Source organism: Bufo bufo, chromosome 3, assembly GCF_905171765.1.
Source record: "Bufo bufo chromosome 3, aBufBuf1.1, whole genome shotgun sequence".
In the NCBI taxonomy this organism is placed as follows: Eukaryota; Metazoa; Chordata; class Amphibia; order Anura; family Bufonidae; genus Bufo; species Bufo bufo.
The window spans coordinates 75,560,200-75,583,918 of record NC_053391.1 but is presented as its reverse complement, the minus strand read 5'-3'; the positions used below and the strand labels follow the sequence as shown (position 1 = coordinate 75,583,918).

Here is a 23,719-nt window from a genome sequence, read left to right as displayed (position 1 = left end):
AGTGCTGATGAAATTTTTTTGGGTCTTCCACTTGACTATTTTGTTCCATAACCCTCAGGAACATTTAAGAAATTCCAAATGACTGTCTTACTGCGTCCCACCTCTGCAGCGATGGCGCGCTGTGAGAGACCCTGCTTATGCAGTTCAACAAACCGTTTTTTTGCCTTTGCCATCACAACGTGTGACTACCTGACAGAAAATCACAATTAATCCACATCTTTGCACAGATTTGCCCTTTTAAAGGCATGTGGTCCTAAAATTTTGATCAGCTGAAAAACAGCCTGTTTCAGTTTATTCGTTGTTTTCATTAAATTGAATGCTCAAAACATTTTGTCTCACTCTCATTTCTTCTTGTTGCATGTTGAAGCTCTACTTGGAACCTTGTTAAGATCCAGCCATGCTAAATATGATTTTTTGTCATTTTTCAAGTGGTCTTAAACTTTTGATCAGGACTGTACAGTATGTGCAGCAGCCATTTTAGGAAAAGATGTGATTCGTTATCACAAAGCTTTAGGACATTCGTATTCGGTGCAAGTCGAATTTTTTCTGAAATTCGGTTCGAATTCCCCTTCATCAACTTCGATTCGCTCATCTCTACTTAACAGTTCCAAATAAAAGACCCCTGTTTGACTGATTGGTACTTTTATAGAATATGCCAGTCTATGGCATTGTTGCCTGGATTTTAATGTAGGAACATCATTATTATTTCAGCAAAACTTCTGTAGATATCAATGCTGCAAAGTAGAACATCCAACGCTGAGATAATGTATCTAATCATAACCACATTTTTATGTCTTCCATCATCTTTACTTAACAATGGAATTTGATGACTTCAGCAATACTCACCAAGAACGGTTAGGAAAGCCTTGGACGTTTTGACAGGCATTGTAAACAAGGAACACGTGTACTGTCCTTCATCTGAAAGCGTGATGTCACTAATGCTGATACTCAGTTCATGCCAGGAAGCCCGAACCAGTTCAATCCTATTGTCCCTAAGTGCTGAAAGAAACAAATAACATCTCTTTAATTAAATTGAATGGCTTATTGACTATAAAATATGCAAAGAAACACATAGATTTTTTTTATTTTCCTTATCCTACTTATTGTAAACATTGGTATAGTAAATGGAGTACCTGACCATTTGATAAAAATAAAAAAAAACACTCACCTGCGACTTTTTATTATACATTTCCTGGGCTTCCTACTAGTCTCTAACTCCTGCTCTATCTCAACATGAGCAATCTGGCAAGAGTTCTGCACTTGTGAGGGTTTGTCACAAGTGACAGGTGAAGAAGCGCCCACCTGCCTGTTGATTGACAAGGTCAGACATCTAGCCTGATATTGCACCTGTGCCGCTGCTCTGAGTAGCAACTGGAGCAGCAAATGTTCATGCACTGCTACACCTCTGAGTAGTGGCACATGAACAGTTCCCAAAGTGGAAGCAGAGTCTCTGTGCTTGCCCTGCTACTCGGGGAAGAAGCACAGGCACAAGATTGTCAGGGTCAGATGAGATGACTCGCCCTGTCAATCAACAGGCAGTTGGGCGTTTCTTCAACTGTGGATGCTAATGAGACAAATTGATTCATTACAATCGATTTACTCATCCCTGCATATGACCCCTGTAGCCAATCACTCACCACCATATTGATGTGCATATCAAGAGGGAGCAGAAAGAAGAGAAAGGATTATTTAAATGTATTCCCAGCATTTTTTTAAAGTAAAAAAAAAAACGGCTGAAAACTCATTTTTGAAGAGCCAGCCCGATCTATCTATCTATCTATCTATCTATCTATCTATCTATCTTTCTATCTATCTCTCTTTAACTGTACTATGAAATTATTCACATTATTATTGGGGAAAGGGAAAGGGAAAAGGGAAAGGGTGCACAATGTCAACCCCCGATACTATATTGATGTTCCATCTTGAGATTATCCAATTCATTTCCAAACCTTGGACAATCCCTTTATGCATGTTATTTAAGAACCTCATCCAAAAGTTCAAATCAGATGGATCGTGTCCCTGATTCCTTTTATCCAATTTCAGAATGGCACACATTAAATTGAACTTTTTTTTATCAAAAGTCGATGAAGGGGATTATTAAAGCTGACTACAATTATAAGAACCATTGTCACAGAAATTACTCAATGAAATTCATCGTCATGACCTCAAAGTAATCCCTATTATTTTCATATCATTTATGAGTCTCATTGTGTTAATAATATAAATCCCATATTACGTCCTTTTATTCCCAGGAATACTCATATAATACACACATTCAAAATGAATAACCGCATTGAGCCTTATCAAATATGCTGAAAAGGGTGATATTTTTATGAGCTTTAGCCAATAAAACATTGAGCACCTAATTTGCACTGATTATTATTGACAAGAAATTGTGGGACATGATTTCAACGGCTGAAATAATCATATCACTTTTCCATAATGTGGATTAAGTGATTGGGAGTTATGAGTCAACGGTTTATCTGCAATGCATGTAAAAGGTAATTTCTCGAAACGTTTGCTATCCAGCATCTTATTAAGAAAAAGACCTCGATCATCAATGCATGGAACACCAGGGAATTACCTACAGCATCCCTTAAGCACCAAATCCATTCATGCTTAACAGAAATTCATTGGCATTAATAGGAATAACATACTTGAATCAAAGTCTGAAATCAAATCTACAACATAGAGAAGACCAGTAATAAACATAATTAGTGTACAGTTCACTTACTTTAATTTCCTACATTCACAGATCTCACTGAGAGCAATATTTGAGGCTTGCTCCTGGAAAAAATGTGCATTTAGCAGACAGGAGGGAATGAATGGGTAAATAATGTAGCTATAGGAGTGCAGAGGTAGCAGCTGCACCCAAGCCCTGGTATCTCTAACATATAAGAAGATGGCCATAATATAAACTGCACATGGTAATTGTGGGTCCCAGTTATACATTAAGCACTGGGATCCATTAACTTTAAGCAGGTTATCCCACAATTTTTTTTTTATCATCTGTCCATGAGATAGATGATACATATCGGATTGTGTGGGTGGGGTCAGACTGGTAGAAACTCCAAGAACAAGGGGTCTTCAAGTTTCCTCTCTGACAGAAGCTGTTGCGCAGATGTCGGTCTAACTAATTTGTTTTTATGGGACTGATGGAAAGCTATCTATTAGTGTTTGGAGCAAATATTTGAATCACAAATTTTAATCTCTGTAATCGCTACTTCGAGAATTCCCGAAGATTTAGAATATAGTGCTATATATTCGTATTTATGAATATTTTAGATTTTTTTTTCCTCTGAACCCATGAACCCTCCCTGCTTCTTTCTTGTGGGCCAATGAGAAGGCTGCAATGTCTTTGTCTGAGCTTAGCAACATCCCTAGCAACCAACAGAAAAGTTGCCTACACCTTACTATATAAGAACCTCCCCAGCAGCCATTTTTTGCAGTTTTTTTTTAAAGTTCTGAGAGAGACAGCAGTGTCATTGCTGTGCTCTGTGCTTTCCACACTACATTAGATAGATAGTTAGATAGCTTATATATATATATATATAATACAGATAGTTAGTGGGAGATAGTCAGTGTAGGTTATATCCTGATATTGTAACGGCCTTTGCTGTGTGCGCAGTGACACTTTTGCCATGCTTGCCATAGGCAACGTGTTGCAGTTATAACATGCAGGGGCAGTGTCACGGCCTTTTTTGTGTGTGCTGTGACATGGTTGCCATGCATGCTGTTGCCTGCGGCAACGGGTTGTTTTTATGCTTGTGTGTGCACTTCCCCTTTAAGTTGTAGCCTCCCTCTGTCTGGTGCTGTAAGGGTTAACTCCCTGACTGGGTGTGGTCACGGCTTTTATCTCCTGTGGTTTCCTGGCTGGAGTCAGTTGTACTTCAGCTGTCGTTGGTGCTGGAGCTCTGCTCCAGTCCAGGGTGTTCTATCTGCCCAGTCTCTGAGGGCCACCTTGTAGGACATACTGTCACGGTGAGGAGTAGGGAAAACCCCCCCACCGTACAATGTCAGGACTAAGGGGAAGCAGCTAGGCCAGGACGCCGGAATCAGGGAGCAGGTCACCTCCTAAAGTGTCCCTAATCCTCACCCTAACTCCTCACCATATGAGCAGACCTGGATGGTAGGATGGCTCATACCAGGATACCTTTGGCCCTGAGTCGCCCTGATAATTCCTCACATATGAGCAGGCGAGAGACAACCTGTTTTTCCCAGACACGGATGAACAGGAGTCCCAAATGGCCTAGCAGCAGGGAAAGGAAAAGACCATATGCAGCAACAGAGTCAGCAGGTAAGAACACCAGAAACACACTTACCTGCCGCAGCCACCATGGCTGGAGCCCCTGCAAAAGTACAGGTGCCCACACACCAAATAGGACACCGTACAAACAACACCACACACAGGTATCCATCACTCCAGATTCTGCATGGGGCCGAATCAGCAAGGTGCACTGCAGCCCCAAATAGCACTGCATACAGACTTATGGTTCACCCCTCTGGGAAACCAGCCCCCTTCCAGAGGTACAACACACACAGGGAAACGTCTTGCACACATGCAGGGACAAACACCAACAACATCCCATACATGTAACAACAAACAAGACGTACAAAAAACCCTGAACATAAACCCATACCAAACATACAAGTGAGGTAGGGTACACTGAGGATACAAGGGAGACAAAGGAATGACATCGCAGATGACATCAATGTCCTACAAGGTGGCCCTCAAGGACTGGGCAGATAGAACACCCTGGACTGGAGCAGAGCTCCAGTACCAACGACAGCTGAAGTACAACTGACTCCAGACAGGAAGCCACAGGAGGAAGAGCCAAGTGACCACACCCAGTCAGAGAGTTAACCCTTACAGCACCAGACAGAGGGAGGCTACAACTTAAAGCGGAAGTGCACACAAAAGCATAAAAAACTACCCGTTACCGCAGGCAACAGCATGTGTGGCAACCATGTCACGGCACACACAACAAAGGCTGTGACACTGACACTGCCCCTGCATGCTATAACCGCAACACGTTGCCTATGGCAACTGCAAACATGGCAAAAGTGTCACGGCGCACACAGCAAAGGCCGTGACAGATATAGTGTAGCTGATAGGTTGCAGTGCAGTGTGTTAGGTAGTGTGATAGGTTCTGCTGTCCATAGACACATGCTACAGACATAGTGCTGTGATGTCACAACTTCACAACAATACTTAGTGCACCAATCAGTTATATGTAGTCAGACCTGCTAAAATGTGAAGTTGTACTTATTGCGTCAAAATATGTGAATCATTAATTGCTGATTTGAGCAATTGCGAATATATTGCAGCACTCTACTCTACAGAATGAAGAGGGGGAAGTTGGAGAGAGCGATGAGGAGAAAGCAAAGCTATTAAATATTTTTTTCTACACTGTATTCACTGAGGAAAATAAACTGTCAGATGAAATGCAGAATGTAGAAGTTAATTCCCCAAAATTGTCTCAAAAAGATTAAAATAGACAAATCGCCAGGACCGGATGGCATACACCCCAGTGTCCTAAGAGAAGTAAGTAATGTCATAGCCAGACCTTTATTTCTGATATTTAAGGACTCTATATTGACAGGGAGTGTTCCACAGTATTGGGGCATAGCAAATGTGGTGCCAATATTCAAAAAGTGGCCAAAAACTGAGCCCAGAAACTATAGGCCGGTAAGGTTAACATCTGTCGTGGGTAAACTGTTTGAAGGTTTTCTAAGAGATGCTATCTTGGAGTACTTCAATGAAAATAAGCATATAACGACATATCAGCATGGCTTCATGAGGGATTGGTCATGTCAAACTAATTAAATCCGTTTCTACGAGGAGGTAAGTTCTAGACTTGACAGCGGTGAATCAATGGATGTCGTATATCTGGATTTCTCCAAAGCATTTGATACTGTACCGCATAAAAGGTTAGTATATAAAATGAGAATGCTTGGACTGGGAGAAAACGTCTGTATGTGGGTAAGTAACTGACTAAGTGATAGAAGAGGTTGACAACCATCCAGTCAGAATTCCCTTAGACAACAGACTATTGGTGTTTCCCATCATAATATTAGCATGCAACGGGCGGCCTCCCCCCAAGGCCCTACTATAAATCGCATCCCAGGTGTAGGAAATGCCAAGTGGAGTAATGGTCTCTTTATGTGTGTCACGGTGCTCCTACCTGGATACTGCTGGACCCCAGGCTTTGGCTACAAAGCAATAAATTAAGGGAATAATTGAGGGATTAAGGAAGAACTTGAGTCCAGATCTTGAGATGAAGTTCAATGGCAGCTTTACTTAAATAAACGTTTCTTGAAACAGTTTCAGGCTTTGTCTTGGTTCCAGCAGGCTTTAGCATTAAACTGGCAGGCAAACTCCACTCTGCTATATATGTTTCTCTCTGACTCTGGTGTACTGACAGGCTAGCTGTATAACTGTCATGATCAATGTGGGGGGAAACTCCACACTGAACACAGGAGGGAAGGGGAACAGTAACTGGGCCTGGAAACTAGGGAAGAAACAGGTCGCCTCCTAGACAACCCTAATCCGGGCCCTGACTACCTATCAATATGAATAGACCTTGAAGGTAGGAATATTCATAAGCAGAATACCTAGGCCCTGATTTCCCTATAAAGCCCTGGAATAAGTATAGGACCAGAGATAACCCATTCCTCCCCAGATGGACGAATGGAAGTCTCTGTCTCAGGTCCAGATACAACAACAGGGAATATAATAAATACAAACAAATGTGACACTTAACTTCTGTAGAGATGGAACAACAGGCACAGCAGAGAGTATCTCACACCAGCTCAGCCAAACCCAAATGAAGCTATCAACTGCATAGTCAGAAGGGTAGGGTGAGACTATAAAGGGTAGAAGTGATAACAACTGAGCAACAGCTATTGAATTACATGTACGGCTGATGCAGGAATAAGTAAATGTAGAAATAAATAAATAAAACCAACGTAGAATAAGTCTCCCTGCACTCTCCCTGCAGTCTCCCTGCACTTTCCCTGCACTCTATTTATCCAATATTCTTCTATTATTTTCAGCAACACCATCTCTAGCGAATGCCTCTTTCTATGCTCAGCTCACAGGACAATGACAGAGACCGTGAGGGAAAAGGGTTGTGACATTACATGGGATAGCTATGTGCGGAGTGACTGGCTGCACAGCATTATGGTTGATCTTGCTTTGCCAGAGCTCCTGCTTTCACTTTGTAACACATGCAGTCGTCATTTTAGGAAAAACTAATTTGTTACAACGAAGCGCGAGGAAATTCAGTTTTGTTGCAAATCAAAGTTTTCCTAAACTTCAGACTGAATTCGGCATCAAATGCTTCAAGTCACTCAACAGTAGTCATCAATATCAGGAGGTTGGAAAACTCCTTTAAATCTGATCTAACTCCTCTCCACATAGCCCATTTAAATTTCCTGAACCTGATCCTCCACCAAACTCCTCCACCGCACCCATGCACCCAGAAGTACCCAGGGTCCTAGGAGAGTCATATACTAATTTCCAGGCAAATTGGACTTGTCTATTAATTTATCATCTAATAACCATCTATCTACTAACTATATATTAACTTAATTATTATCTATCCATCTAAGCTACCATGTGCACAAATTAAAAGGGGACAAGTTAGAGTTAACAATGACTGATGCTAGAAATTTTTTTTAAAAACTTACTGCCACACGTAGTATAAGCTATATGTTTAAAAAAAATATAGAGAATAATAGAAAAGTCAGATCATAGGACCATTTATTCATCATCGCTTCCCTGCAGCTCATAAGGCCAAAATGATTGTCAGCAGGTAAAATATATTCATGAATAAAATAAATATAGATTGGATTTTTTTTTTTTTTATAAAACACATGCATATAACAGATAAAATAGCTAGGGCCAGTCAAGAATCAGGCCTATTGTATATACTGGTATGTGAAAAGATAGATGATAGATAGATAGATAGATAGATAGATAGATAGATAGATAGATAGATAGATAGATAGATTTGCTTCTACATAGATTGTTTGCTTTTACATTGCAGCCATGGTAGCATGCACCAGAACCCTTTTTTCTCATTTTTTGGCAATGCTGGTATATAATATATTATATAGCTGGATTATAATATAATGTAACACATGGATTCTATATTGTTATGAATTTTGCAGACCAAATGCCCGGGAGAGGCAAGTGGTGTAGGTCCTATCTGTTGGAAGCTGCTTTGTCGCTGGTAGATGGGCCCAACATAATTTTGATAAAAAATGTTCGCAAACAGCTTGTAATAAATGTTTGCAAAGAGCTTCTAATTTTAATATAGAAAGTATAGCAGTAATGTAATTTATTCATGTTTCCAGAGTTTTATATGTGCTGCTACTTGTACTTAACCACTTCACATCTGGGTCATTTACCCCCTTCTTGACAGAGCCTAATTTTGCAAATCTCACATGTGTTACTTTATGTGGTAATAACTTTAGAACGCTTTTACTTATCCAAGCCATTCTTTGTAAATTCTTTCTTTTTTCTTTTTCATGCTTTAGCAAAAGGAAAATTCAAGATACAATCAAGTTTCAACAGATGTAGATAACAACAACACAATTGTATAACTGTTATGACCTCTATGGTCATGCGCACGGGCTAGCGACATAACTAGTTGAAAGATGTGCACTGAAGGAAGGGAAGTGAGGGAGGGGAAGGAAGGGGGGGTTGACCAGTGTGTGGTTGTGAGGATGTATGGCTTAATTGTCTGAGAGTTATTTTCACTGTTCGGTTAGTGATATGTAAGGAAAGGTCATGGAAATCTACGGTCTCCACAAGCGGAGGGAGCACCATGGTGACCTGGTTTTGAGGCATTTGTCTCTGGTTCTGTTATCATAAGCCGAGATTTCCTCAAACGTACATATTTGGTCTACTTTCTGCATCCATTCTTGGTGGGTGGGTGGGTCTGAACTCAACCAATGCAAGGGAATTAATGTTTTTTCTGTCGCAATGAGGTGTGTTACCAGATTTAGTTTGGAAGGTTTATAGGTATCTGTGGTTCGTGCTAGAATAATGTGTTCAAGTTGAATCTTAAGCCTAGTATTACATACTTTTCTCGTCTCTTCTACATTTTTCCAGAAGGCCGTTATTGCTGGGCATGTAAACCATATATGTGATAAGGAGCCTGTAGCATTACCACATCTCCAGCATGTGTCAGACGATGAGAGATCATTTGTGTGAAGGAATTCCGGAGTTCTGTACCATCTGGTGAGTAGCTTATAATGGATGTCTTGAAGTATGACACATGGCGAGAAGCCGTGTGATCTGGTGAGAATTAGTTTTACGTCTGCATCTGAAAGAGTTATATTTAGTTCCTAGTAAAGGTTGTTTGGACGGCACTCCTTAACAATGATCCGGTGCTCAGCAGTAGCGTCAATCAGTGTATAAAAATAGAACCGCGGCACTCGAGTTAGGTAATTAGTTATTTATTTATCCATCCAGAAAATAAGACTAAGGCCAACGTTTCGGTCTCATCCCGAGACCTTGTTCACGGCCTGGAAAATAGAAACGTCTGGTGTGGAGGATGGCTTGTAGGCTACAAGCCATCCTCCACACCAGACTTTTTTTTTTTTCCAGGCCGTGAACAAGGTCTCGGGATGAGACCGAAACGTTGGCCTTAGTCTTATTTTCTGGATGGATAAATAAATAACTAATTACCTAACTCGAGTGCCGCGGTTCTATTTTTATATTTAGTTCCTACTCCCATGAGTAGATGTAAGTGGGTCTGCTCATTTCTTTCCTCTCAGAGAGTAAGGAGCAAGTATGTCCTAGTTTCCTTTGCAATATTTGTGTTGATTTCAGTGTCTCCTCAAATTTTGTTAATTGTGTGCGAGCTGGGAAGGTTTTGAGAAACCTGTCTGTCACTTTATGGAAGTGGCCCCAATGAAAATCTCCTAGGGGGACGGGACCTAATATATCTTGTAATGCAGAACGGGACGGCATCTTGCCTTGGGGAAGTAGGTCTGTTATTGTAGTCTTACTCAGCTTCTGCCAAAAGTCATTGTAGGGTGAGTCTATGTTCATTACTGTGTTTGGGATTAGGGCAACAGGCATGCAAAAGGATGTGACTGGAGCCAGGGAGTTCCTAAATGACAGCCATACCCTGCTCATCCCCAAAAACAGTGGGTTCAGGTCTGGACCTTTTAACGTGTGCTCGGTTGGCCACCAGAGGATGGAACGTAGCGGCCTGTTTATAGACTCCTGTGCAAATAGCGTAAGATTAGTTTGCTTCCTGGGGCTTACTAGGTCCATCCAGTTGTTAATGTGGTTTTACCCGGTATATGTTTAGTATGTCTGGTAAGCCAATACCCCCATTCTCTTTTCTTCTTATCAATAGTGAATGGGCAAGTCTGGGTCTGCGTCCCCTCCAGAGAAATCTCGAGAAAAGCATTCTAACAGAAGTAAAGAACTTTGCTGGTAAGTGGGTTGGGATCATCGAGAGCATATAATTTATTTTTGTAATTATATACCTTTTTAGAAGGTTCTTTCTACCAAGCCACAAGATGTACGGGTAGTCGTACTCGCTTGTGAGACGTTTAAGTTCCTCTAGGAGGGGCACAAAGTTGAGAGTGTATAAATCTGAGAGTTTCTTAGGCAATTGTATCCCTAAGCATTTAATGGTAGTTGTAGCCCAAGGAAAGAGTGACCCTTGTTTGATTTCTAGGACCAGTGCGTTAGGGAGAGATATATTTAATAGCTCTGATTTGGTGAGATTAACTTTGAAGGATGATACATATCCATATTCCTCTAGTAGGGTTTGTATGATTTGTAGATCTGCCCGAGGATTAGAGATTAGGAAGAGCAAATCGTCAGCAAATGCCATACACTTAAGTTGCGCTTGACCACATTTAAAACCCTGCATTTGCGAATTTTGTCTTTTACTCTGAAGTAATGTTTCAACTACTAATATAAAGAGGGTTGGGGATAGCAGGCAGCCTTGGCGTGTCCCGTTTGCTATCTTAAAAGCGGGAGATAATGTCCCATTTATTTTTATTCGTGCTGAGGGGTTCTTATATAATGTGAAAATTTCTGACGTCAGTTCTGTTGGGAAGTTAAACTTGCGTCAATTTTCAGCGTCAATTCCCAGTAGAGTGGGGATTTGTGGTGATGGGCTGCGTGGATGATGTGTAGGAGTTTACGTGAGTTATCTCTACCTTCCCATCCCTTCACAAAGCCTGCTTGCTCAGGGCCAATTAGACAGGGAAGCAGAGGGTTAATGCGGTTTGCAATTAATTTAGCCCAGATCTTGAGATCTAGATTTAGAAGAGATATGGGTCTGTAATTCTCGCATGCCTGTGGGTCCTTACCTTGTTTGTGAATTAAAGTAATATGTGCTTCTAGTGATTGTTGGAAGAGAATTCCTCCTGTGAGAAGGTAATTACAGAGATCAGTGAGGTGGGGTAGAAGTATGTCTTCGAATTTTCGGTAGTACAACAGCGGGAGACCGTCAGATCCTGGGCTTTTCCCTACTGGGAAACTGGATAAGATAAAACTAACTTCTTTTTCCGTGACTGGTGCTAACAGTGCGGATTTCTGACAATGTTATTTGAGGGATCTCCAGGGGATTTAAAAAGTTTTGGATTCTGGAAGGAAGTAGAGGATCTCCAATAAGTGAAAACTTATTTTTTTTTTAAACACTTTAATTATTTATTTATTTATTTTATAGATTTCTTCCCCCATAAGGTCATACAAGACCTCTGGGGGACATTTAACTTGACTTTTTTTTTTTTTTTTTACTATTGATTTCTTCTGTAACTGGGGCTGACATAGTAGCCCCAATTACAGGAGAAATACAGCCCCCAGAGAGGCTGTACAGCAGAATACAATGCTGTACAGCCTCAGTGCAGGGTTTATCGAGGTCCATGGAAGACCCGACAGCTCCAGGATTCTCCCAGCGCCGGCGGCCACATGACCACGGGGACGGGACAGGAAGCACTTAGCGATTCCAAATCTGTGCAAACAGCGCTCGTTGAGCACTGTGTATACAGCAATCTAGAAGGCAGGGACACCCAGGAACGGTCCCTGCCTTCTCTCTGGGTTGCCCTGCTGTCACTGACAGCGGGCCCCCTGCTTGGCAGCTGCACGATTAGTGTGCAGGTGCCATCTCTGAATGGACGTTCCAGAACGTCCATTCAGAGATAAACATTCACCCATAAGACATTTATATACTATGGGCAGATGTGAAATGTTAAATGGACCAATGGTCACGCAAGTTTAGTTTTAGAATGTTGTTCTATCCCATTAGATATCCTCCACATGTTAGTCAATGGGTGAATATGGTATAAGGCTCCTTTCACACTTTCGTTTTTGCCTGATCTGGCAGGGATCAGCAAAAACGCTTCCGTTACTCATAATTAAAGAATAGAGAATCGAAGCTGACAAAGTGGAATACATTTTGAATTTCAGGAAAAATTTGATTAGCACCGAATGCGAATTTCCTAGCGCTTTGTGATAATGATTTTTTTCCTAAAATGGCTGCTGCACATGTGAGGACATGGAGAAAGGAATCTGGGAAGGCGGGATCACCCATAATGCCATGCATGCAGCCAATTAGCAGGCAGCCAGCCCTGTGATGTCACAGCCCAATAAATAGCACAGCCATCTTAGATTCTGCCATTTACCAGTGTATTTAGTGCAGGGAGAGACATCTGCAGGCACTAGGGACAGTGATAGAAAAAATGTCTTTGTGCAAAAAAAAATGATTTACAAGTATTCAGCATTTATGTTGAACCGGGTTCATTCCTCATGCTGCTTCCACCTCACCACTATGTCACCTTGTCACTCTGTGGCCTCCTCATGTGGCTGCCACCTCCACACTATGTCTCCGTGCCACTCTGTGGTCTCCTGAAGCTGCGGTTAACTCCAATCTATGTCACCTTGCCACCCTGTGGCCTCCTGATGCTGCCGCCACCTTCACACTATGTCACCTTGCCACTCTGTGACCTCCTGATGCTGCCGCCACCTCCACACTCTATTACTCTTCCACTCTGTGGCCTCCTGGTGCTGCTGCCACCTACTGACTCTGTAATTGGGCCACTCTGTGGTCTCCTTATGCTGCTTCCACCTCACCACTATGTCACCTTGCCACTCTGTGTTCTCCTCATGCTGCTTCCACCTCACCACTATGTCACCTTGCCACTCTGTGGTCTCCTCATGCTGCTGCCACCTCCACATTATGTAATTTTGCACTTTGTGGTCTCCTCATGCTGCTTTCACCTCACAATTATGCCTTAGGGCAACTCTGTGAACTTCTCATGCTGTTCCCACCCTCCCTATTTCATGACTGGGCCACTATTTTGCCTTTTTGGCTTGGCTGACATAATCATTTATTTGACCCTTCTTCTGATCTGTCAGAAGGAAGGTAAAATGAGACGCACAATGGATCCTGTCTGTGTAGCAGCTATAAGTCCTGTATGGTCGCATCAGAATTGGCTGGTGATTTGTTAGCCAAAAGCAGGAGTGGGTACAAAACACAGAAGACTTCCAAATTTTCAGTTCGCTTGTCATCTCTGTTTTGGATCCATTCCTGCTTTTTCTGGCATTAGCAAAAGTGTTGAGCGAGCATGCGCGGCACATCGCAACGTTCGGCCAAATACTGTGTATGCTTAAGCACAATTGAACACAATTAAAATCAATGGGAGACCCGGGCATTAAACCAGGCACCCCTGCTTTGAAGAAGAGAGTGTCACGGCCTATGGTTTGCGCTGTGACACTGTTGCTACACTTGCGGTTGCCCGTGGAAACGTGTTGCTGTGTGAGCATGCGGTGGCAGTGTCTCGGCCTTCTGGGTGTTTGCCGTGACATGGTTGCCACGCATGCTGTTGCCGGTGGTAACGTTTGGCTTAGTTTGCTTGTGTGTGCATTTCCCCTTTAAGTGGCTTCCTTCCCTTGTCTGGTGTTGGAATGGTTAACTCCCTTCCTAGTGTTTTGTTAACACTGGGTTTATGTGTGTGTGGGTGTGGCTGCTTGGGTTATTTAGCCTCTGCTGGATGCCTGAAGCTGAGGGGTACTCCAGCCATGGTGTATGCTGGAGCTATCCTCCTGGTCTTTATATTCCAGCTGTCCAGTGAGGGCCACCCTTGTGGTAATATATGTTCTTATGGTGTCTCATGTTTATTGCAGCTATGGGTGTCCTGGGTTCCTGTGTGGTTTGTGGTGTGTGCTGTGTCCTTTTAATGTTGGTGTGGACACCAGCACTTGTGCACGGGTTCCAGTCAGTGTGTCTGTGAAAGGTAAGTGTGTTACTGGTTTCACTTACCTGCCATCTCCTTATAGCTATGAAAATCGAATCTAAAGGACAGTCGAAATACTATCGGTACTAAGATTCACAGACCGAAAAGATTCCTTCCTCTGTACCAAGCCGGAAGAGTAAGAAGCACGGACGAAGCATATATTGCAAGTTCCGTCCGAACTCCCGCGATATTTCGGGTTAGCCGGCTAGAGTGGTAAGGAGTGAGACGCCGGCATTGTCCCGCGCCGCCCGACCCTCGCCAGAAACGTCGAGGAAGGTAAGAGGACCCAAGCTTAAGTTATAAGCTATCAACATACTGACCATAATATATGTGGCCAAAAAAACACTAATGACTATTGGAGCATATCAACTAAGAGACTGACTTCCTAACGATCTTTGGAACATTCAAGTTCCTGAATATTTGCACAGCAAACATTTGGGACATATACCTATATTTATATATGGACTTATTCCTAAGGGATTCTAATCAACATTATCCAGAATTCTAGCACAATATAAGTAGTTGATTACTGTGCGAATTAGGAACTATCTCAACAGCAGCTATAACATCTTGTGGACTTTGCCAGGCGTATGTGTCCGCTTTTATGAAGTACATACCTTATACTTGATTTTGTATTGGATTTTAATGTATTTTACTATATTGTTTTATATTCCCATGTTATACACGTGTATTACTATTGTGTGATTTAATTAAATTTTATTAACATTGCCAAATGAAGTGAGCTCGCCCATTACTATAGCTTGCATTTTCGATTTTACCAGAGGGTGGGTGTCCCTCCAATTGGGCTAGTAGCACCTGTTCTTATATTTCGTTTGGAGTGAGCCACCATTTTGATTTTCTTATAGCTGTATGTGTTCCCCTCTCCTTGCAGCCTGGCCTCAGATAGAGACTCCTGTTCCTCCATTACAGGAATGAACAGGTTGTCTCTCCCTTGCTCCTAAGTGAGGGATTACCAGAGCGACTTAGGGTTTCTAGGAATCCTGAGTATGAGTCGTCCTACCATCGGGGTCCGCTCATACAGTGAGGAGTCAGGGAGAGGATTAGGGACGCGATAGGAGGTGACCTGCTCCCTTATTACTCCTTTTGGCCAAGCTGATCCCCTTTACCCTTTGACACCGCACGGTGGGGGGGTTTCCCCCACTCCCCGCTGCGACAGAGAGAGTGTCTGGTTCACAGAAAATTTTTAGAAATTGATGGAAACAGCATGGGAAGGATGTCTGGATGCATCTTGGACTTCCATTACCTATGACATACAAAAGACAACCAAACAAAAGCTATATAGCAAAAGCCGGATATGTGCAAGCCAACAATCTATCCATGAGTCACATACAGTCAGCATACCTTACAATGGCAGACATTCAAAACCAGTTCATTTGACTGAGAGTCAGTAAGCCTCAAAGTTGCTTATATCTGTCTGATGGCTTGGGTGAACCTGTGCACCTAGATCATTATCATTAGTGTGACAAAAAGTTTTCAGATTTTCCTAACATAATATTCAATAACCTTTCTATATAGTTTTCTCATGTAAACTCATTTGCATAATTGTGGACATATGCATATTAGCTGAATCTGCTTGTTTTTCAGCTGAAACACCATTTGCATGGAAAATTCATGATAAAAATGTGCGATTAAAATATTTGCGATCAAAAATACTCATGAACAGTGCCATTTATTGGATTCATAGTCTTGTTTTAATACATTTTATTAGGTTTAATATAATTTGCACATTTACATTGAAAGGTACATATTGGATCAAATTACCGGTCATATTCCTTTACTACAGATATGTGCAGTGAAAACAAAGATAAAGCACATATAAACAGTGCAATAATCCTTTCCCTAAACATTTCCCTACCCCCTTTCTATACAGGTGATTTGGTTAAAAGTTTTCCTTTTAATAGAGGTATTCCTAGAGGTGTGCAGTGTCTCATTTCGGAGTTTATGTGGATTTATTGTCGTGTAGTCTCATGGTAGCGCGTCTTTATGTAAGGATTGATGATGCTTTATATGTTATTGGTTTCATAGACTTAGGCTAGTTTCACACTAGTGGCAGGGGACTCCGGCAGGCTGTTCTGGCGGGTGAACAGCCTGTTGGATCCGTCCTGCCGCTAGTTCACGTGTGCCCCCGGACTGCTGCTCCGTCCTCATTGACTATAATGGGGGCGGAGTTCCGGCGGCGGCACGGCAGCGCACAGTGAGAGGCAGCCAGATTAAAAGTACTGCATGCAGTAGACAAGACTATGAATCCAATAGATGGCGCTGTTCATGAGTAGTGTAATCACAAATTTTTATCGCAAATTTTCCATGCAAATGTTTTTTCAGCTGAAAAACATGGCAGATTCTGCTCATTTTCATGTCTTTCCCATATTTATGCAAATACCCGGCTTTTGGTATATAGCTTTTGTGTGGTTGTCTATTGTATGGGTATAATAGGTAATAAGAGTCCAAGATGCATCCTGATGTCATACCCATGCAGTTTTCAAACCATTTTGGTGGTGTTTCCTTCATTTTATAACCTTTTTCTGTGAACCAGACATCCTCTCCTCTTCAGAGCAGGGGGTGCCTGGTTTAATGCTTTGGTACTTCCATTATTCTCAGGTGCTCAGTAGAGCACCCGCACATCCCGATGTGTTTGCCCAGAGCAGCCAAGAACTCTGGTGCGCGATCAACACTAATTAGGAATACTGATGGATTACTGGCTAAATGCTGACTGAGGGAAGGTGGATGCTCAACAGACAGGATCCGTTTTTTGTGGGTTATTCTTTTGACGGATCAGAGGAAGGGCAAAATAATCAGTGGCGTCCACAGAAACTTAGGGTAGGTTCACACTAGCATTATGGATTCCTTTATGGCTTATCGTTATACCCTGGTTATAACGGAAAAAAACTGAATGCATAAGACGTAAGGACTTGTATTATGACGGAATGCAAAATGGAAGCCTTTAAAAGGCATTCTGCTTTCCGTCCTAATAGAAGTCTATGGGAAAGCATAGGTCCCGTTATGCAAGACGAAAAATAAAGTCTTGTCGACAGGACTTAGTTTTCCGTCTTGCATAACGGGACTCAGACGGATCCGTTATGATTCCCATAGACTTCTATTAAGACTGATCAAAACGGAATGCCTCTAAAGGCATGGTTATAAAGGAAAGCAATCACGGAATCCAGAACGCAGATGTGAACCCACCCTTACTGCTGACACCCTCTCCACTCTGTCTGTCGTCTCTTCATGTATAAGCGTTTACTGTAATAGAACAGCTTCTGTAGACATCTACAGGGAGTGCAGAATTATTAGGCAAGTTGTATTTTTGAGGATTAATTTTATTATTGAACAACAACCATGTTCTCAATGAACCCAAAAAACTCATTAATATCAAAGCTGAATATTTTTGGAAGTAGTTTTTAGTTTGTTTTTAGTTTTAGCTATTTTAGGGGGATATCTGTGTGTGCAGGTGACTATTACTGTGCATAATTATTAGGCAACTTAACAAAAAACAAATATATACCCATTTCAATTATTTATTTTTACCAGTGAAACCAATATAACATCTCAACATTCACAAATATACATTTCTGACATTCAAAAACAAAACAAAAACAAATCAGTGACCAATATAGCCACCTTTCTTTGCAAGGACACTGTAAAGCCTGCCATCCATGGATTCTGTCAGTGTTTTGATCTGTTCACCATCAACATTGCGTGCAGCAGCAACCACAGCCTCCCAGACACTGTTCAGAGAGGTGTACTGTTTTCCCTCCTTGTAAATCTCACATTTGATGATGGACCACAGGTTCTCAATGGGGTTCAGATCAGGTGAACAAGGAGGCCATGTCATTAGATTTTCTTCTTTTATACCCTTTCTTGCCAGCCACGCTGTGGAGTACTTGGACGCATGTGATGGAGCATTGTCCTGCATGAAAATCATGTTTTTCTTGAAGGATGCAGACTTCTTCCTGTACCACTGCTTGAAGAAGGTGTCTTCCAGAAACTGGCAGTAGGACTGGGAGTTGAGCTTGACTCCATCCTCAACCCGAAAAGGCCCCACAAGCTCATCTTTGATGATACGGAGTGCAGAATTATTAGGCAAGTTGTATTTTTGAGGATTGATTTTATTATTGAACAACAACCATGTTCTCAATGAACCCAAAAAACTCATTAATATCAAAGCTGAATATTTTTGGAAGTAGTTTTTAGTTTGTTTTTAGTTTTAGCTATTTTGGGGGGATATCTGTGTGTGCAGGTGACTATTACTGTGCATAATTATTAGGCAACTTAACAAAAAACAAATATATACCCATTTCAATTATTTATTTTTACCAGTGAAACCAATATAACATCTCAACATTCACAAATATACATTTCTGACATTCAAAAACAAAACAAAAACAAATCAGTGACCAATATAGCCACCTTTCTTTGCAAGGACACTCAAAAGCCTGCCATCCATGGATTCTGTCAGTGTTTTGATCTGTTCACCATCAACATTGCGTGCAGCAGCAACCACAGCCTCCCAGACACTGTTCAGAGAGGTGTACTGTTTTCCCTCCTTGTAAATCTCACATTTGATGATGGACCACAGGTTCTCAATGGGGTTCAGATCAGGTGAACAAGGAGGCCATGTCATTAGATTTTCTTCTTTTATACCCTTTCTTGCCAGCCACGCTGTGGAGTACTTGGACGCATGTGATGGAGCATTGTCCTGCATGAAAATCATGTTTTTCTTGAAGGATGCAGACTTCTTCCTGTACCACTGCTTGAAGAAGGTGTCTTCCAGAAACTGGCAGTAGGACTGGGAGTTGAGCTTGACTCCATCCTCAACCCGAAAAGGCCCCACAAGCTCATCTTTGATGATACCAGCCCAAACCAGTACTCCACCTCCACCTTGCTGGCGTCTGAGTCGGACTGGAGCTCTCTGCCCTTTACCAATCCAGCCACGGGCCCATCCATCTGGCCCATCAAGACTCACTCTCATTTCATCAGTCCATAAAACCTTAGAAAAATCAGTCTTGACGTTTCAGCTTGTGTGTCTTGTTCAGTGGTGGTCATCTTTCAGCCTTTCTTACCTTGGCCATGTCTCTGAGTATTGCACACCTTGTGCTTTTGGGCAGTCCAGTGATGTTGCAGCTCTGAAATATGGCCAAACTGGTGGCAAGTGGCATCTTGGCAGCTGCACGCTTGACTTTTCTCAGTTTATGGGCAGTTATTTTGCGCCTTGGTTTTTCCACACGCTTCTTGCGACCCTGTTGACTATTTTGAATGAAACGCTTGATTGTTCGATGATCACGCTTCAGAAGCTTTGCAATTTTAAGAGTGCTGCATCCCTCTGCAAGATATCTCACTATTTTTGACTTTTCTGAGCCTGTCAAGTCCTTCTTTTGACCCATTTTGCCAAAGGAAAGGAAGTTGCCTAATAATTATGCACACCTAATATAGGGTGTTGATGTCATTAGACCACACCCCTTCTCATTACAGAGATGCACATCACCTCATATGCTTAATTGGTAGTAGGCTTTCGAGCCTATACAGCTTGGAGTAAGACAACATGCATAAAGAGGATGATGTGGTCAAAATACTCATTTGCCTAATAATTCTGCACGCAGTGTATGTGGAATCAGCTGACGACGAAAGGAGTGCGCTTCTTCTTGACGCTAACATCGACCTGTAAGGCTGAGTTCATACTTGAGTTATTTGGTCAGTTTTGGCACCATGACTGCCCAAATAAGTAAAGTGTGCAGTGACTCTAAGTGCGACACCTGTCATCCCCATGTCATAGTGACTCACAGTATTATTTCACTACCAAAGCAGACTCCCTATGTGTGTTAGTGCAAGGCACAGTGTTCTACACCACTATAAAGGCTCTCTGCAGCCAGGAAATAGCCTTTTTAACGTAATTCGCCGCAAATGTATTCAGATCGAACAGAATTTTTCCCCAAAAAATTGTTGAACCGGCGAATCGAATGTTTGAAAAATTTGCTCATCTCTACTCATAAAACAACCATCTGCATCTGTTATGAATGGATCCGGTTGTATTATTTTTAACATAACAAGGACGGATCCCTCATGAAAACCATTGAAAGTCAATGGGGAACAGAACTGTTTTCTATTGTGTCAGAGAAAACAAATCCGTCCCCATTGACTTGCATTGTGGGTCATGCCGTTTTGCTCCGCATCCCATGACGGAAAGAAAAACGCAGCTTGCTGCAGTTTGCTCTCCGGTATGGGAACGCAACTAAACGGAACGGAATGCATTTGGAGCACTCCATTCTGTTCAGTTCCGTTTTGTCCCCATTGACAATGAATGAGGACAAAACGGAAGAATTTTTCTCCAGTATTGAGATTCTCTGCCGGATCTCAATACCAGAAAATGTAAAAGTAAAGGTGTGAAACTAGCCTTAGAAAGGAATGAATGACTGTAAGAAAAAGGAAAAAGAAGAGAGAGGAAGCAGGGCAAGAAGAAAAGTTGTGGTGGTTGGAGGATGGAACATCACTCTGTGTATCAGTATATTCATCCATATCTCATTGATACAAGAGCTATAATACTTGCTGTGTCTGTGTCTGGAAAACAACCAAGAGTTGCTCATCCTGAATTTGTTTACCTGGTCGTAGTAAAAAGGTGAATACTTCTTTGCTCTCTTACAACATACATCATTATTATTAATTTAACAGCACATAAAACAAGTGTGAACTAAGCCTAGCCCACTAAACCTACTTTTTACTAAGCATACTCCTTATGTATATCAATTTCTTCATTTTGCGTTTATGCATGGTATAAAAAGTAATTATTCCCTGAAAATTTCATACAGTTCAGGAAGAGACAGGTGAAGCAATAACCTTACAGTAACAATTTTGCTTTGACGTTGTATTTTGAAGTGTAATTTTTTTCACCACTAAAAACAGATATCTGAAAACTATATTTTAAGCAATAAAGAACAGCAGCTCTCCAACCCAAATGGAAATGAAGCACAGCATGGGACTCAGGTTCTCGGCCATAATAAAGCTTACTAACACCTTTAATGGATTTTAACAGTATGATATTTGTCACTATTTATAGATAACTACTATGATCAGTTAAATAATGTAATGATAACATGGTCTGGCAGTTTGTATATCTCCTGGGCATGGAATTCACATAATTGTGGGCAAGAGTTGTTTTCAGACTAAATAGTATCTGCTGTCAAAAGGTTCTTTTGTATATTCTGCTTGAATGGATTTTGAATTGTCTAGTACATATATGTTACATTATAAATATATTTATATGAAACTGTATTCTTGTTTACTAATCAAAACGGTTTATAATAATTAATCCACAAATTCATTCACCAATTTCCAATCCTTATAAGCTCTTTTCACACTTGGATGGTTGTTTCTGTCACACAAAAAGTACTACCAGTGTGCAATGAAACTCATTGAGGGACTTTTCCACTGCACCATAATTCTGCTAGCAAAAATGTTGCACATATTTGCCCTAGACCAATTTTGTGTAAACATTTGTAACTTTTTAGAATTTCTACCACTCACCAGTTTTGTAAAAAGTGGGCAGAGCATGGGTTGGAATGGATGAGGTCTATATGACACATTAATCATTACTTACACTGATTTTAAGTGCTGTGCATTTCATATAATTTTAGATATGCAGTCTTGAAAAATCTCCCCTTTTGACTTTACAATGGATTTCCTGAGGCTCTGCTTTGGTTTCCATCATTTTGAGACAAATAATAGTGCTGCGTGCAGCATTATTCAGAGGAGCCTCTGGCGGCACCGGTCATATTTTGTAGCTCATTATAAAAGGGGTCTGCCCGGCTATAGATGTTTATTAAAGGTTGGAAGTGATGAGATAATCAAGACTTTAGTCCAATTGAAAGGCATATAGGCATAGTTTTGTACTCAAAACTATTATATTTTTTTATTGCCACAAGCATTTATTTTACGTTTATATTCAATTTATTTTAGAAGCAACTTAACGTTAAGTCCATAGTTCCCATCCAGTGTGTCAGGACTTATTTGCATAACAAGACTGATGTGTCAAGAGTTAAGATGTCACTGGAGAAGCTAAATACGTGTGATGTTGATAGCAGATGAGTTATCACCCAAGTCTAATGAGCAAGGACTTCTTTATTCTTTTATATGCTGTTTTATAAGTAGATTTATTCCTGTATGCTGCACGTAGCTTGCTCTTTGTAACATAAATATTGGACATGAAATAAATCATAAATTGCTACATTATTGGATTAATATTTCTTTCAATAAAAAAAAGGTCTGTCTCATGAAAAAACACTTATCCATATGCCCGATTTGGAGCATAGAGACGTATAGGTCCCTGAGAAGCCCTTCAAGCGTACCTTATGCAGTATGAAGGCTTACCCAAGTTTACCGCACAAAATATCACCCTTTCTTATATTTTTTTATTTTTCTTGGTCTGTGTGAGCAAAATGATGCACAAAACCAAAAATGATTTTTTTTTCCCCCCCACACGTCTCAAAAACTGTATAGGTTTTGAGAGGTTAAATATATTTCCAAACAGGTTCAGCCAGTTGTCATGTAATGTGATAAAACAAGTATGTTGCAGGGATGAGCAAATCTATTCGCTCATCTGAATGAATTTTCCCTTTTTTGAACAGCTCAGAATTAGTGTTGATCGAGCACCAAAGTGCTTTGGTGCTCTGGTGCTCGAGTAGAACACTTTGCGATGCTTGGGTGCTCTACAGAGCACCCGAGCACAATGGAAGTCAATGGGAGAACCCGAGCATTAAGCCAGGCACCCCCTGCTCTGTAGAGGGGAGGGTATCTGGTTCACAGGGAATGGTCAGAAATTGATGGAAACACCACTGAAATGGTTCGGGAACAGCATGGGGAGGATGTCTGGATGCTATATGGACTCCCAGGTCGCTGATGGGAATGATGTTGTCCGAGTAGTACGCCACTTTTACAGACTGACAATAATACGCTCCAAACTGAAGATACAATCGATTTTAGAGGAAAAATTGTTAGGAAACATTCTTTCCTATTAATTTACTTGTATATAAAGTGCAAGTGCTGCCAAAAATTACAAGGAAGAGGTACTCCGATACAACCGGTATATCACATAAAGGAGGGCCTCATTCACATTGTGGTACAATTGTTCAGGTAGTGGGACCCCTACACTCATAAAGTCTATGCACTAAGTGAAAGGGCTGCCAAAAATTACAAGGAACCGGCACTCCAATACACCCTTTATTACACATAAAGAAGGGCATCATACACACCCTTGAAAAATTATGATTGATGGCTTGCTGATGACCCTCAAAAACATCAGGGGTGAGGGCCTGCTGCTGATCTGACCATCTAAAACATTAGGGGTGAGGGTCTGCTGCTGAGCTGACCCTCTAAAACATTAGGGGTGAGTGCCTGCTGCTGATCTGACCATCTAAAACATAATGGGCTAGGGCCT

The 23,719-nt window shown here is 41.4% G+C and overlaps 1 protein-coding gene across 1 annotated transcript in view; it reads right to left on the bottom strand.

Moving 5' to 3' along the window:
* CADM2 (cell adhesion molecule 2) overlaps nt 1-23,719 on the bottom strand; it is a 425,691-nt gene that overhangs the window by 317,635 nt on the left and 84,337 nt on the right. Inside the window, exon 3 of the mRNA XM_040422100.1 lies at nt 847-999. Coding sequence (XP_040278034.1) covers nt 847-999 — 153 coding nt within the window. The remainder of the gene's footprint in view (nt 1-846; nt 1,000-23,719) is intronic.